Genomic DNA, 17,388 nt, shown 5'->3' with positions numbered 1-17,388 from the left:
AAGAGAATAAAATGACAACGTGAAGGAGTTCAGGAATACATGAGAGATTAGAGACAGAGTGGAACAGGTTGACACTAGCTAGAGTCTGTGTGTGTAGGTGTCTATGGGGGGGGGGGCTCATTCTCAGGTCAAGGGTCACATTCCAGGATATTGTCTCCTGTGGTTGAGGACTGACTGAGCACATGGGGGGAGAGGAGGAGCGGGGTGTGTGTGTGTGTGTGTGTGTGTGACAGTCTGCATTATTTCCTATAGTCCTTTGCCATTCCACTGCCTCCACAGCTATTTCAGACCTGGGATAATACTGCCAGCTCTAAAAGCACACAGAACCAAAGACTTCTAAGTGGGTGGCATATCTTTTAAGTTTGTATCATTGTGTAAGTAGTAGTGGGAATTGGTCTTCTCATGTTAGTGGTTGAACTTTTCCTTGTTTTATGTATTGTTTTAAAATATAGAATTGGACAAAAACCCAGTGTAAATTCTGACTTAAAGTTTCAGATAAATCTATGGAAAACTAACCCATATTCTTTGTCAGTATATGTCAGTTTGGAATCTGTTAATTGGGATCCAACAACCGTTCTGTCATAGATTATTCAAAAATACACATTTTGTTATTATTCTACAATACAAGGGGACACTTCAAAAACCCACAGTCATCACAGAGCTACCCCTGGCACTCTGACCTACCAATAGAGTGTCACAGCCCCCCACGATGCTGAGGCCCAGGCCCGTGTGGCCTTTGGAGATGTCTATGGTGGTCTCACAGCCGGGGATGATGGGACAGGTCACAGGGTCAGAGGAGGCCAGAGTACCAGGGGTGGACGAGCGACTTGAGCCTGATGAGAGAGTGGGAAATTGAGATGAAAATATCGAAGAAATGTTTTCATTCTAGCCTGGTCCCAGATCTTAGTGCTTTTAGCCAATTCCTCAGATTATTATTGGCATGCTATTCAATAAGGCAATGACAAAAAATATTCAGAGGAGTTGGCTAAAGCACCTATTAATTTGATGGCAGGCTAAAATGGCGGCAGGGTAGCCTAGTGGTTAGTGTTGGACTAGTAACCGGAAGGTTGCAAGTTCAAACCCCCGAGCTGACAAGGTACAAATCTGTCATTCTGCCCCTGAACAGGCAGTTAACCCACTGTTCCTAGGCTGTCATTGAAAATAAGAATCTGCTCCTAACTGACTTGCCTAGTTAAATAAAGGTAAATAAAAAATCAGACTTGAATATATTAAGTCACTGTACAACTAGAGGCTATATTAATACTGTATTTGTATACTGTATCGGTTTCATTCTTCATTGAATCAGCATAAACTTATTGACTAACAATCACAGACATGATTGGTATTGAAGTTGGGGGCACTTGCCCTATAAGCTGCTCTACCTAACATGTTTAACTGAGTGAATCATGCTTCGCTCAGATTTTGAGTTATAACTAGCACCAATATTTAAGTTATGTAAAAAAAATCTTCAGCTAAGTTGTTTACGTTCAATAACCCAAAATGCTAATAATGTATGGCATGTCCTCCTGTCAACACATGACAAGCTGTTTACTCACTCCTGATTGGCTCTGACTCAGGCTGGCCCAGGTTAGCCATGTAGATGCTAGGGATGATGGTGGCCTGATCAGTATAGTAAGGGGGGAGGGGCAATGACTCATTCGCGCAGATTGTCAACTTCACGGAGCCTTTGGCGTTCCCCAGTAGAGTGTGGACCTGAAACGTAGGATAAAAAATACACAATTGCATAGTCCCCAACAGAAGGTCTATCAGAGATGGGCAGAACATCTGTTACATGTATTTGAGATATGTATTTAAATTACTCCTGAATATTTTGTCATTTGAACTACACTGGGCTGAATATACTCCAATGCATTTTGTATTTTCAAAACACAAAATACTTTTCTATACCATTTTTTAAATTATTTTTTATATAGCGGTTTACAGTTTGCGGCTACCCTTTAACCCCTGCATTGGTATCAGAAGTCTGATCACACTATGGTGTGATAAAAGAGTCTGCTAAATGAAGTAAACATTAATATATATGTAAACAATTGCAAAGCATGCTGAGTATTATTCTAATGAGCTCAGCCCCAAAACAATACCCAGTGTGCTTTGCAGTTCATTTTGGCATGTTCATTTTCACATATACATTTAGGTCATTTAGCACACACAGAATGACTTGCTTAACCAAGGTAGTTAAACACAACATACAACAGCCAGAGCAAGTAACATGTTTCTGTAACCGCTACTGAGAATGGTGTTGCTGTTCGGGCCAGCTACAAAAGTATTCTTGTATTTTAATACAAGTTTATTTTGATATATTGATCTTTATGGTATTTTGCATATGTATTCAGTACATTTTGCCCATCCATGTGGTCTATAAATGTCAAATTAACACACAACAAACTATGTAAAAATGTATGCATATGTTACAACAACAATAAAGTACAAATAAAGTAATTTAATAAACACTCAAACTAATCAAATTACTATCCATTAACCCTGGCCGTAGGGTGTGTCTAAAATGTGCTGCAGAGGCAGATCTTACCCTCTCCACAGTGTAGCCCACCACTGGTTCATCCTCCACAGCCAGGAGTTTATCTCCAGATTTGATGCTGCCGTCCTGCATAGAGTAATACAGGACTGGTGTTAGAGAATGTTTTTCCATCTTAAAATATATCCATCCAATTAGCATGACATGTAGGATGTCCAATATAATTTTCTGTCCAGCATTGTTCTTTAAAACTGCTCCTGGACAGCTACAGGGTGCGCATGCTTTGTTCCAACCCAGCACTTTATTGATTGAACTAATCAAGGTCCTCTTAGTTTAAATCAGGTGTGTTAGCACTAGACTGGAACAAAAGTCTGCTCACCTTGTGGGTCCCCAGGACCAGGATTGAAGAAGAGTGCTATACAGGACACCTGTTTCAACCAGGAGAGTAAGACAGAGTGACATACCTTTCCTGCTGGTCCTTTTTCAGTTATACTCTGAATCACCACCCCGTTCGTGGGGTCTTCCTCACTGAAAGTGATGCCGAATCCACCCTCCTCCTTGAGTTCAAAAGAGATAATGTACTTGCATTTTCTTCAATGCCTCCATGTCAACCATAATTATAGACACAGTGAATCATGCACAATGACACATTAAACATGAACAACTCGAGCCATTGATAACCCGAAACGTCACAATGCAAGAACGGTTTGTTTTGTAAATTGTGAGGCAGTTTGGAACATTATGGTTCTAAACTCAGCAAAAAAAAGAAATGTCCCTTTTTCAGGACCCTGTCTATCAAAGATAATTCGTAAAAATCCAAATATCTTCACAGATCTTCATTGTAATGGGTTTAAACACTGTTTTCCATGCTTCTTCAATGAACCATAAACAATGAATGAACATGCACCTGTGGAACGGTCGTTAAGACACTAACAGCTTATAGACGGTAGGCAATTATGAAAACCTAGGAACACTAAAGAGGCCTTTCTAGTGACTCTGAAAAACACCAAAAGAAAGATGCCCAGGGTCCATGCTCATCTGCGTGAACGTGCCTTAGGCATGCTGAAAGGAGGCATGAGGAGTGCAGATGTGGCCAGGGCAATAAATTGCAATGTCCGTACTATGAGACGCCTAAGACAGAGCTACAGGGAGACAGGACGGACAGCTGATCGTCCTCGCAGTGGCAGACTATGTGTAACAACACCTGCATGGGATCGGTACATCACAAGTACAGCATGCCAACAACAACTGCCCGAGTTACACAGAGGTCTATACTCTGGAGCCGGGATCGATTTGGAGGTGGAGGGTCCGTCATGGCTTGCGGTGAGTCACAGCATCACACACACACACACACACACACACACACACACACACACACACACACACACACACACACACACACACACACACACACACACACACACACACACACACACACACACACACACAAAATGACTAAAACCAAATCGAAATTGTGTAGAGTTAATAATGGACCTACATTCCTACAGTTTCATGACTGTGTCCAGCTTGCTAATAATCACTTAAATTAAAGCTAGACAGTCAGGGAGCATCGGGGAAAAAACAATGGCCAGGGGACTATCTTTTGCTAATTTTGATGGCAAGGAAATATAATCAATTTTCATTACGTCCCTCATTGAAGACCGAATGCGGCCCCCGGGGCAATATAGAAACAGGGTGGTACTACCTGAACTTGACCAATAAGAAACACTCATTTTAGTTTTCCATTGCAAAACGGTTTGCTAGGGTGTGCCCTAATGAACACGGCCCAGTTCTACTCAGCATCTTGAAACGGCATGATCATTTGTTCCTGGGGACTGAGAGGATGTAACAGAAAAGTATGTGTCTGGTATGTGCCCATACCAGATGTTGACTTCACACCGTGATCCTCTAATAGACTATTATATAATAAACCATGTGGACAGACAGCTAGGTTGAGACTCCCAACCAGGTGTTTGGCTTGTCAGAAGACCCATTAAACTAGAATAGGTTCACATCCTCTTTAGTCTCTCTGTCCATCCTGCTCTCTCTCAGTTCCTAGGGTATATTACTGTCCTCCCTCTCTCATTTTCTTCCCTCCCTCTTGTAGCAGCCGAGTCAATTAGAATAGAGAATAGAGTCCTTTTCTCCCTCTTTCCCTCCCTCTCCCCACGAAGAGGTCTGAGCCTATGTTAACTAATAGCAGAGCAGCATGTGAGAGTCTCAAGGTAACTCACCTTCGGCAGAATGACGTGCTGCACATACTTGAACATGTCAACATCGATCGCCGAGGGTGCAATGGAAGTACATGTTTCCAGCTGTGAGAAAATGATTAATAAGAGATTGAAAGAGTAGAACATAGAGCCTTTTCAGTCATTGAGCTGCTTCATACCCTAAGGCCTTTTTCAATCAGAGAAACTAGCTACACATAGACAGGATGACAGGGAGACCGTGTGCGAATATGTGTCTGTCCGTGTTCCTGTGTGAGAAGGGACATATCATGTGTGTATGCATGTGACACGTTTACCTCCGTCTGGGGCTCCAGGGTGTCTCCATGTTCCCTCACTGGTCCTACAGCCATCTGGTTCAGAGCATCTGTGTTCCTGTCCACCAGTCATAACTCAAGAGTAAATCACTAGTCACTGCTTCAGGACACATCTTTCGGTCTGCCTGAGACCCATAACTCATGAGTGGGTCGCAAATGGAACCCTATTCCCTATACAGTGCACTACCTTGGTCAGAAATAGTGAACAATGTAGGGAATAGGGTGCCATTTTGGGACGTATCCCGAGTCTGTGAACCACACAGTCTAATTGAGGCTGTCAGTTGAGTTAAGTAGAGTGTTTTCCTGGCCGCCTTATTTTGGTCAGATTTCTTTAGGCCTGTCATGAGTAACTGGACCATTGGTTTTCCATGATCATGTGACCTTACCAGGAATAACGCAGGATACAATGGAAGGAAACATCTTGTAGTATCGCGTTGCCTGTCTGCACTGATATCAATTTAGATCAGTCTTTTGTAACACCACAGCTCCCTCTACTGGGCTTTGTATGGTGATGTTATTAGGCTTAAAATAGTCCTCTACTATTGAAGGGGCTCAGCTACAGAATCTGTACATGTTCTTTGTCATTGTAAAGAGTTGGGATGAGTGATTATATTGATTTATGCAAGGCCGAAATGAGTTGAACTTGGTGGATCAGTTGAAAATATCATTGGTGGGGGATGGGAATAAAGACTGGTGATATATTTCCTTCTTCTAGTACACTACCTGATGAAAATGATCTTGACCTTCGACGGAGCGCTTTTGATGATGGAGGAGGCATTCTGGTGACTCCGCCCATACAGAATCTGCCCGTTGATCTGATAGGGTGCAGAAATGAACAATATGGAATTTGTTACTACTGTCTAACATACCACATTATTCAATTCAGCAACTGGCATTCGTTTTGCTTCCTTCTTGCAAACCTGAGATCATATTGTGGAGATTGGATATCAAATCAGAGAGGAATAGCTAAATCGAGACATAATGTGATATAGTACATAAAACACAGTAATACCCACTAGGCACCAACTCCGGGTTAAAAACCACCCATCTATAGTGTCGGTGACTACTAAGTTACTAATCCAAGCTCCTTACCTCCAACAGTTCATCCCCAACCACAATGCGACCATCTTTGACGGCGGCGCCACAGGGGTCGATCCCGACCACAAACACGCTCAGGCGAGAGCGGTCGCGGTTGCCAGCCAGACTAAGGCCCAGGCCGGTCTTCCCCTTCTCCAGCTCAATCATGTGCAGCAGCCCCGGAAGGCTGCCGTAGCGCTGAATGATGATCTCTGAAGAGAATAGTGGATAGATTGAAATGAGTCGAACCACTGAAACATCATACTGATGAATGTGAAATGATTGACTATATAACTGAATAGCTTTCTATGTAGTGTATGGCATAGATTTGAGCTGGATAGCTTTTCTTGACTTGCTATACTCATACAACCAGGCCATGAATGGAAACAACTGAAATTAAACAACTTTTAACAAAAATCATAGTCAGTGGTTCTAAACTAAAGGATCACATCAAAATGCAAAGTCATACTCAACACATCTCACAATGGAGTCAAATATGTCATCATTTCAACTTACAAAGACACTGCCAAACCTAGGTTTGTATTGATCCTGACAGACAGGCCTCTCTCTCTATCTCTCAGTGGAATGACTAGTATTCAGAGACCATGTTGTTCTGGGCTGTGTGCCACGGACTGTACTGTACCATCACTCCTGTACTAATCTCCCTGACTCACCTCATCAATCTGATCCCCACAGGGCGCACACACACACACACACACCAGGGGCCCAGCAGGGACTATACTGTCCATAATCAGAAGTGCCAGAGGCCCCATCCAGAAATCACCCCATGCCCTATCCCCTAGGCACTGCATTTTGAATAATTGGATAGGTATTCTATGATTGTGCTAGCCTAGTTCACTTGCCTTGGGAGCCTAGCAGCAAGACTTAGTGCTTGAAGTAGACTGAAATAGGTGCCTGTACCTATTTTGGGTGTGTCGGTGTGTTCCGGCCCAATTCATGCACTGGCAAGACAACGATTGCACAGATCAGGTCATGTTCAAAATGCAACGTCGAGGCCCTCTAGTGGCTGCTAGGTGGTAGCACATGGGAGTAGGCAAGCAAAGAGGGAGCTGGCTGAATCCATGGAAACAAAACCCTAGTGCCTACCCACTAGGCAGTGGTACTTCATGTTCATCTGAAAGGATGTGATAGGTATAAACAATATGGTAGTAGCTGCACATTGCTCATGATGAATTTGTAAGACTTTCACCTATGATATATATTCAGTTCTATTCAAGTGCCTAGGGAGTAGGGGCTAGGAGTTGTTTCTGCACTGGGTCCATCCATGGTCTTGTTCATTGTATAATGATCCATAATAACAATATGAGAACCCAGATAACATAATTAGGTAGCCAACTTCGGTCTAATAAGTGACCGTTCATGAAGAAGGAGGAAGTTGCCCTTATTGGTCGGTTTTGAGTGCCCCTGCCTATTGTGGCCAATGGATAGGATTAAGGGGAGGGTAACTGTCCCTAGATCTGTTCATAGAGTCAAACTCACTCCAGCTGTAGCCAAACTCATCCTCGTCTTCCGCCTGGGCCTGTCTGTCGGGAATCTCTGTCAGGGTATCGGTGTCTGTCTCTCCGACGTGGGGAACCACGGGAAGCGAGAGGTGAGGAGTGGTGGACGATGACTTTCCCGCTTCCCTCTTTAGTGGCTGACACATCACAGAAGTATCAGTACAATACATTTGTAGTGAGGCAAAATGGCAGATAATCATTTTGTTTCAGCGTAGCAGGTTTAGCTGATCACAACCTAAAGCCGTACTGTTGAGTCGGTAAAGTACGTTTTAGTCACTCATCTGCAGGTGGACATTTCAAAATGGCGTCACCCAACTTTTTAGGCATGTGTTTTTAGTTCATATGACTGAACTGTTATTTGACTAAACTGCTGCAAGCAAAGCATTCCATTGATTCAAGTCAGAAGTAGTGTATTTTTAGATTACCTCAATATTCAAGTTTAATAACAAAATGTTCCTTACTGATAGAATTCAACCATTGTCCATCTGATAACACATTCAAATGGACACCTACCTTATGGAGCAAGTGAAACACAATTCCAAATTTTGATAAATTTAGGCAAATTAAAATGCATTTTGATTCAGGATCAAAACATTGCATATTTTTGCATGAGATTAAAATGGGCAAGTTTAAATTTCGTCATTTCAATGTTCTATTTGTAACCAACAAAACACAAAAAAGAGAAAGATACTCAGATAGGTTTAGTGGAAATGTGTTAGGGCATCATGTATGCATGTAAGGCCTGTCCAATATATGAGTCTCCACATATATTCCATAACACAACCGTACGAGCATACATGGAAATAGAAGGGGGAAAAGCACGACAACACAAAGACCCACAAACCTTAAACGGAGTAGGAGTGAAAGGGTTAGTTGGGGAGAGGCGTAGGAATAGTCTACTGTGACTCTCAACCTCCTACAGGGAACAGAGAAGAGTCAGAGACTTTCAGTGAGACAGACAACAAAGGACTAGGACAACATTGTAAAACTAAGGGCAGAAACTTCACTCTACTGCTATGATGGAGAGTGTGAGTGAAGTGCTAGGTCTACTAAAAATCCTCATTTGATAAACTAAGATTTATCCCAGGTGTCTCAAACTCGATTCCTGAAGGGTCATGTGTATACAGTCACACATTTGCTGGTCATGATGGGACATGAACTTGACAGGTGAATAGTATAATGTACATGGATGGAAATCATTTTGGCACGAAAAAGGTGTACACAAAGCCCTGCGGGAATTTGGGTTGAGACTTCTACGACAATACAACATCAAGTTACAGGCATTGTCCCCTAAGGTTACAAAACCAGGGCCCAAACTTACTTTGGGGCCCAAAAATACTTTCCTTTGGTTTCAGTACAGTGGAACCAATGAAATAGTCCCAAAAGTGCAAACGCGGTGCTAAATCCAGTGCACCTGAAGTATTTGACATAGGTCTAAAAGGTTGCAGAGAGACACTGACCTTGTCACTATTGCGCCGTGCCATGGCCGCCGCTCTCTCCTCGTTGGTGTCCGTGGTTGAGGACTGTCGTGTACAAGAGGGATGGAAACAGGAAAAATACACTGCATCATACTGTATTTATTTGGTGAGGCTTGCATGGGACAAGTAAAAGCATCCAAATATATTAAAAACGTTTGTTTGAACGTAACAGAAAAAGTAGCCTGAGCGAAACTTCAATTGTTATTGTGTTTCTTCATGAGTTGTGGTTGTATTGGCTACAACAAATTATGGATTGCCCTTGGTCAATGTGGGTACTGTATACACATTGGGAAAACTAAAATGATGATGTGTTCAGTGAGGTAGGCAGCCCGTTATCAATATTCCACCCAGGCCTGACCACCTCTCACCCAGGAGCTGATTTAATATATTCTGCCTGCCAACTAGAAACCACCACAGCAGCATGCAGTGAACCTTGTGGTTTGGGGTACGTGACATATGAGCTATTGTGCTATTTTAGTTTTTCCTGTTCCTTGACTCTTCCTCAGTTCACAAAACGTTATGAGCTGGTATCCCAGGCAGACACCATCTATTCCTGGACTCAAATGCACATTCAATGGAGATTCTCCACTGAGCATGCTCTTGAGTTCATTAGTAGAAATAATCTGGGTCTGGGAAACTGGGCCAAAGAGATAATATTTTATACAAAGAGTACATTATACACTGTAGGATTGAACACGCCACATTAAGCAAACATTGAGCAGCAAAAGAAAGCAGTCTACATGAAGGAAGATTGGACACTGGGTCGCACACACACACACACACACACACACGCATGCACGCACGCACACACGCACGCACACACACTCTAACCTGAAGCGGAGAGGCAGGAGATAATAAGCCGGCAGAGGTTTGATTAGTGGGTCGTGGGTTGGATCCGGGGTGGGTGTTTAGCCACAGAAGAAAGGGTAGGGGCGCCTTCTAAAAGCAACACAGGGGATCAACAGCAAGTCAAGGATACAGAAGTTGAAGGAAATGAAGTGTGGAGGCAGAGCCCTGACAAAAATGTTACCAGGTGTCCAGGAAACAAGGGAATAGACAAGAAAATGTTCAAAAGGAAAAACACCTCTGGAGTCAAATTATTCAAAAATGAGTGACTGGTAATGAATGTCCTCGAGGAGACCCATTTTTTTTTACTTCAAGAAAATCAAAGTGGTGCTCTTTCTTAGAACCAAACAATAAATGTTTTAGAGAATCCTCAAGGCTGCTTTTGGATTATTCACTACTGACACAGAAGAGTAGAAGGCCTTAAAGGGGAACTGCTAGGAAGCATCATTACGATCTGTAGGTAGGTCCCAGTGGCACCATTTAAAAGAGCAAGAGCAATACATACCTGCCCGTAGCAGTTAACCTTTGTAGCATATAACGTTTGATCTCTTTTTTCCCCCTGGATGCACTCAGATTCCAATTTTTATTTGGGTCTCTTTTTGCACGTTTCTGTTGCATGCACATACAGTAGCCTATTAGAGAGTCTGAAAACTTCTGGATGGAGAGATAAAGCAACATAGACTCTACTGACGGGCATAGAGAGAGATAGAGAGAGGAAGAAAGTAATACAAATAAACAGAGAGAGCGAGACAGAGCAAGAGATTACCTGGCACGTGATAAGACACGCATTTTAAAGCGGTTCTGTATTTCTCTATGACTGGTGACGAAGCAGGGCTACAGTGGGACTCGGGCTGAGGATGAGGTGCATGCTGGACTGGTTAGTTGAAGGTTAGTGGAAGGTTTCGGAAAATGTCTGGAAAGCTTCAACCATGCATGAAAATGAATGATTGTAAGTCGGACATCAAGATATGTTGGCTATTGCAAAGCTGGTTGCAATTTCAGTAGGATAGTTTGTCATGCTTTTGGAGCCTAATGGCGCTTTCAAACCAATGAAGATGATGCAGAAAACATACAGTCAGTCAAATGTTTTGAAGTTTCCGTTGAACTTTTAGTGGAATGAATCGTGACAAGGCGTCTATCGACGAACTGAATAATGAGATATAGATAGCTACTGTAGTCTTTGTTGGATACAGGATGGTTAAGTAGCTTTTTGAAGTTAATGTTGTGTTAAATGGGATAATTAATGGTTTGAGTTGAGGAAATAAAGTATTGTTGTTGAAAAGACATTAGCCACTTAGCTAGCATGCCAACACAGGGAGCTAGCGTGCCAACACAGGGAGCTAGCGTGCCAACACAGAGAGCTAGCGTGCCAACACAGAGAGCTAGCGTGCCAACACAGAGAGCTAGCGTGCCAACACAGAGAGCTAGCGTGCCAACACAGAGAGCTAGCGTGCCAACACAGAGAGCTAGAAGGCTCACCCTGGGCCTGTGGACGATACTCTGCACGAGGAACACGACAGGGTTTCCTGCCCTGCGGATGGCCTCCACAGCCTGCTCGTGACTGGCATCTCTCAAGTCCACGCCATCCACCTGATACATTCCAAAGAAACAAACAAGTAATTCATAGTTTTTTACTGTGCAATAACCATTTTGCCATGTCAAAGTAAATACATTCTACTGTGAAATACAATAAACATTTTTACGGACAGAAGTGATACAGCCTGGAATCGAACCAGGGACTGTAGTGATGCCTCATGCACTGAGATGCAGTTCCTTAGACTGCTGCGCCACTCGGGAGCCCTAATATTGATGGGTGTACCTCAACAACCCTGTCTCCTGTCTTCAGGGTCCCGTCCCGGCCGGCGGGGCTGTCCTCCAGGATGTGTTTGATGAAGATGCCCCGCATCACCTCGCCGTTGCTGAGGCGACTGCCCATTCCTCTGCCCCCCACAATGCTGATGCCAAGGGACTTGCCAGCTTCTTTTTTGAGCTCCACCCTGAGAGATGACATGCATTAGAAAATATATTTAAAAAATGCGGTTCTTTATTGTACCACTTCTTGGGACACAGCTGGCCAACTCCTGTTCTGGGGTTCTAATTTGATTTATTTGTACACAAAGTAAAAATAAGATGTGACATTGAAGGAAGGAAATGGCTTGTGTAAGAACCTATTGAATACAAATTCCGGAGAGAGCAACGTTACAGAAGGTTCAACAATTTAGATTGTAAATGATTATCTGTTGCATAAAATAAACGGGGCATTGTGTTGGGTCGGTAAATTAGGTAGACCTGATATGATTCTCTGTCTTTTAGATTAGGGAACTGTGTCAGGTGGCTCCATTTCTATTTGTGACATTCTAAATGTTGCAGCCCATTGAATTAGCCACAGCTATTAATAATCCTGGAGGGCCACAGTGTTTGCTGATTTCCTCTTGATTGTCATTGATTGGACGGAGAGTGTCACACACACTTGCGTTCCCTCGCCTAAATCAGTCACTGATTAGAATCAGCAGACAGTGCAGAGCACCTCTCGAGGACAGGAGGTGAGGACACCAGTTTTGAACAATATTACAATCACAAAGCAGAGCCCAGTTCCAAAGTGGTATAACTAATGCCATGAACCTTGGCTTGACGTCCAAATCTGTGCTTATTGCTTATTTACCTAATCAGATTTTGTTTCCTTAACATTAGAGATGGAAAGAGGGTATGTCCTCTATCTTTGCCATGATAAATGCTTACAATTAAAATGAGCTCTTAGGAAGTCACATCCAGTTGACTACTTTAAAATAGTGAAAGCCTTCAATGGCGCTGCCCATGCTAAAACAGGCTTTGTGGAAAGGTCACCCTCTATCCAACTCTATGTTCTGGACCAAGCCAAAGTCAAACTTCCTACTCACTTCCTGGGCTGGTTCCAGTTACTGAAGGTGGCACTCTGTAGCTCGCTCTCCTCTCCCTCTCCTTCCTCCCTCTCTGGGAGTTCTGGGATTTCTCTTCTGCAAAGAGACAAACAGAAAACAGCCGCCTTTGTAAACCATAGCTGGTCTGACAGTAATCGACTTGTTTTAGTACTGTCTGGAGTACAACAAAATAATATTGCGAAAGTTAGTCTATGCTTGAAATCAAAAGCATGAGTTTAGTGAGGGCATCGTCATGAAAATACCTTTCTATAATGTATTACTTCTATAAAGTTGTATAACGCTTGAGCTTACTTTGGGGCCTGAGGAGCATCAGAGAAGATGTCATCTTTAGGCTGCTCCAGGCTGGCCTTGTACTCCTCCAGATACTCCATGGGAACATAGGTGATGCTGATAACACACGCACACACAGACACACACCAATGAGCCTCGGCACACTCCTGATAACAACCTGACCAAGATTTGTCATCATCACTGCAAATATATAACCTACCCATAAACATATGACACGAGAGTTCAACCTTGTGTGCAAGCATGTCAATATTCATCATTAGGAATGACATGAACGTTTAACAAAGCATTAGTGTGGAAGTGCCTGCATTCATACGCCACCTGGTATGACAGAAAGGGCACTTTTACAAAAGGACTTTTATTTATTCATAGACGTCTAATCTACATGCAGGAGCGCACCTGTTTTTCCTCCCCGTCCAAATTAACTGTGCGGCACAAGATTGCAGGAGGGGAAGGAATTAACTCTACATTTCTCTGGCAATGCATTCTGCCGATCATGAGCCCAAGGTGAGCCGTCAATGAATAATGTAGCAGACGTCCCCGCATAACTATCCAAAACAGATGTTTCCGTCGTTCACAATTGTCTGGGCCAATAAAGTTGGCTCGAATTGAGTGGCAGAATTCTTTCCAAAATATGTCATGGAGGTTTGAAGGGAACATCAATCGGAACACCAAATTTACTGGAATAGAGGAGCAACTTTCCAAAATATTAAGAATTTAACAAAACGGGAAGTAGCAAAGAGCATAGCAAAGAGCATATCTGCTTTGGTAGGCCCAGTTTCAAGTAATTCATCGTGATTAGTTGATTCTAAAGCACACACACTTACACATTTGAGTGAAGATGACAGATCTAACAACGACGGCTTAATTCGTACTTCAACATTAGGACACGCAGACACTGAGGTACTCGAATCCCTGTTCATTCAAACAGCAGTCCAAAAACAGATGGGAGGAACAAGTGGATTAGTGTGTGATAGAGCAAAAGTTCAAAAAGTGCCAAAGGAATCGTTATCGCCACACAAATGGACCTGCAAGCCCCAGAGTCCCAGAAAAGAATGTCAATGGAGTGTTAAGGGTGACGTTTTAATGGTTAGTGGTGCAGTCCAGTCCAGTGAGAGATTTATCCAGATACATTGACTGTGTGTTAGGCCTGCGTTAACTTGACTGTCTGTATGCATGGACACCAATAGAAGCTTAGCTGCCACACCAAAGAAAATGGTTTGGAGATATATCTGTGTTGGTATTTGACAATATAAAAAAGAATGTATTTTATTTATTTTGATCTGCAAAGCGGTGATTAGCTTCAGTCACTTTGCTGTATGGCGCCAATAAGATTATCTGATCTGGAGAATTTTAATGGCCACAGATTTCAACGTCATTGTACAATATTTTCTATTATTAATGAGTAAGAAGTAACAGTGAATTTGAATAGTTTGATCCTTTTTAAAATTTAACTGGTCAGACTAAGGTTTGTGTATGGTAGATATACTGTATGGTTGATTTAAGGTTTGTGTATGTAGATATAAGGTTTGTGTATGGTAGATATAAGGTTTGTGTATGGTAGATATACTGTATGGTTGATTTAAGGTTTGTGTATGGTAGATATACTGTATGGTTGATTTAAGGTTTGTGTATGGAAGATATATGGAAGATATAAGATTTACGTATGGTAGCTATATATATATATATATATATATATATATATATATATATATATATATACACACCCACACGGGTGATTTAAGATCTGTGTATGGTAGATATGTGGCTGAGATAAGGTTTGTGCAAGTAGATATACAGTATGGTTGATATACTGCATGTGTTTTAACTTCTAGATCTGGATAAAACTTCCAACCATGGACAGGCAATGAGGCCCATATGAGAATGGTGAGGTAGAGTGGACAGTGAGGAAACAAATTAAAATGGCAGATTATGGTTGCACACCCGTCAGCGTGGGAGTTAGCAATACTCACACATAAAAGGGGCACAGATCGTCCTCTGGTGCACAAGCAGATCTAGAAGGTGAAGAGGATTTTATGGGCTAACATACTGTACTGAGAAGTTTAGAGTAGAGCAAGCAGGACTTGAGATACTGAAAATAATGGTGCCCCACACTTTAATGTAGCATCCCTCGAATACATGGAGAAATTACAACTTAGGAAAGTGAAGGGCATTAGCGAGTTGTTCAAATTTCACCATTGAGCATCTATGCTAGGATAGTCCAGATGCTGTGGTCCAAAAGCATTTCTATAGTACTGAAAATCCTACCTTAATGTAGCCTACATAATTCAATTGGTGTCCGTCAGAAATATTAAAATGTACAGTACCAGACCAAAGTTTGGACACACCTATTTATTCACCTACTTATTTGTTTTTTCTTTATTTGTACTGTTTTCTACATTGTAGAATAATAGTAAAGACATCACAACTATGCAATAACATATGGAATCATGTAGTAACCAAAAACATTTTAAACAAATCAAAATCTATTTAATATTTGAGATTCTTCAAAGTAGCCACTCTTTGCCTTGATGACAGCTTTGCACACTCTCGGCATTCTCTCAACCAGCTTCACCTGGAATGCTTTTCCAACAGTCTTGAAGGAGTTCTCACATATGCTGAGACACCAGTCTCAACGTCAACAGTGAAGAGGCGACTCCGGGATGGTAGAGTTCATCTGTCCAGTGTGTGTGTTCTTTTGCCCATCTTAATCTTTTCTTTTTATTGGCCAGTCTGAGATATGGCTTTTACTTTGCAACTCTGCCTAGAAGGCCAGCATCCCGGAGTCGCCTTTTCACTGTTGACGTTGAAACTGGTGTTTTGTGAGTACTATTTAATGAAGCTGCCAGTTGAGGACTTGTGATGCGTCTGTTTCTCAAACTAGACACTTCAATGTACTTGTCCCCTTGCTCAGTTGTGCACCGGGGCCTCCCACCCCTCTTTCTATTCTGGTTAGGGCCAGTTTGCACTGTTCTGTGAAGGAAGTAGTACACAGAATTGTACGAGATCTTCTGTTTCTTGGAAATTTCTCGCATGGAATAGCCTTCATTTCTCAGAACAAGAATAGTCTGACAAGTTTCAGAAGAAATTTCTTTGTTTCTGGCCATTTTGAGCCTGTAATCAAACGATGATTCTCCAGACACTCAACTAGTCTAAAGAAGGCCAGTTTTATTGCTTCTTTAATAAGCACAAAAGTTTTCAGCTGTGCTAACGTAATTGCAAAAGGGTATTCTAATGATCAATTAGCCTTTTAAAATTATAAACTTGGATTAGCTAACATGCCATTGGAACACAGGAGTGATGGTTGCTGATTAATGGGCCTCTGTACACCTATGTAGATACTCCAGCCACAATAGTCATTTACAACATTAACAATGTCTACACTGCATTTCTGATCAATTTGATGTTATTTTAAACGGACAAAAATGTGCTTTTCTTTCAAAAACAAGAACATTTCTAAGTGACCCCAAACTTTTGAACGGTAGTGTATATTGATTTGTTTAACACTTTTTTGGTTACTACATGATTCCATGTGTTATTTCATAGTTTTGATGTCTTCACTATTATGCTACAATGTAGAAAACAGTAAAAAATAAAACCCCTTGAATGAGTAGGTGTGTCCAAACGTTTTACTGGTACTGTATACAGATGTAGGATCTTAATTTGATCACCCTGTTGCAGGAGAACTTTTCTGCAAGGCAGGACATGTAAAACTTGTAGTTTATTTGAGGTTTAAAAGGGTTTCTGAAGTTTGCAATTTCAACTTTGAAATTTCAGAGTTGATTTTCCCTCACGAGAAATGTATCAACCCCTGCAAAAATTTCCATTAATTACAATCCACATAATAATTCACATTTCCAGTAGCTGCAGGAGTATTTCCCTGCTGTAGCAAACTGGCTCAAATTAAGATCCTACATATGAACAACTTTTAGTGATATTAAGGTGGTCTATGACTCACAACACTGGATTACAATGACTTTTCCTACTATCGACAATAAGTGCATTGTTAAAATTAAACTGAGCTCCTCAACGACTCTACTGCATTATAATGTTTACTACACATTCACTGTCAGGTGTTGTTTCTGAGGTATGCATCTCAATTCAGTTCAATTAAATGTGTATTTGAATGGCTTTGGTTAGCTGTTGTGTGGGAGATGTACTAGGAGAAGATAATATTTCTACGAGAGGTGCAGAACAAATTACATTAATGGGATCATTTGGCACA

The 17,388-nt window shown here is 41.9% G+C and overlaps 1 protein-coding gene across 7 annotated transcripts in view; it reads right to left on the bottom strand.

Annotated features, from left to right (window-relative positions):
• Positions 1-17,388, bottom strand: part of LOC109906506 (multiple PDZ domain protein-like) — a 68,360-nt gene that overhangs the window by 13,836 nt on the left and 37,136 nt on the right. For 3 of the 7 annotated variants that reach the window (XM_031792031.1, XM_031792029.1, XM_031792030.1), the window contains 15 exons: positions 15,137-15,178; positions 13,167-13,262; positions 12,855-12,950; positions 11,777-11,954; positions 11,437-11,547; positions 9,094-9,156; positions 7,614-7,770; positions 6,129-6,325; positions 5,760-5,851; positions 5,019-5,094; positions 4,729-4,809; positions 2,959-3,051; positions 2,549-2,623; positions 1,557-1,713; positions 685-833 (listed from right to left, as the gene is read on the bottom strand). In XM_031792031.1, the coding sequence (XP_031647891.1) occupies positions 685-833; positions 1,557-1,713; positions 2,549-2,623; positions 2,959-3,051; positions 4,729-4,809; positions 5,019-5,094; positions 5,760-5,851; positions 6,129-6,325; positions 7,614-7,770; positions 9,094-9,156; positions 11,437-11,547; positions 11,777-11,954; positions 12,855-12,950; positions 13,167-13,262; positions 15,137-15,178 (1,663 nt within the window). Of the gene's footprint in view, positions 1-684; positions 834-1,556; positions 1,714-2,548; positions 2,624-2,958; positions 3,052-4,728; positions 4,810-5,018; positions 5,095-5,759; positions 5,852-6,128; positions 6,326-7,613; positions 7,771-8,477; positions 8,550-9,093; positions 9,157-9,942; positions 10,051-11,436; positions 11,548-11,776; positions 11,955-12,854; positions 12,951-13,166; positions 13,263-15,136; positions 15,179-17,388 lie in introns of all 7 variants that reach the window. The other 4 variants (XM_031792026.1, XM_031792027.1, XM_031792028.1 and 1 more) reach the window with 3 other exon arrangements.

The sequence above is a fragment of the Oncorhynchus kisutch genome, linkage group LG16, assembly GCF_002021735.2.
Source record: "Oncorhynchus kisutch isolate 150728-3 linkage group LG16, Okis_V2, whole genome shotgun sequence".
NCBI classification, from domain to species: domain Eukaryota; kingdom Metazoa; phylum Chordata; class Actinopteri; order Salmoniformes; family Salmonidae; genus Oncorhynchus; species Oncorhynchus kisutch.
Note: the sequence above shows the minus strand (reverse complement) of the source record. Positions and strands in the feature narration are given on the sequence as shown.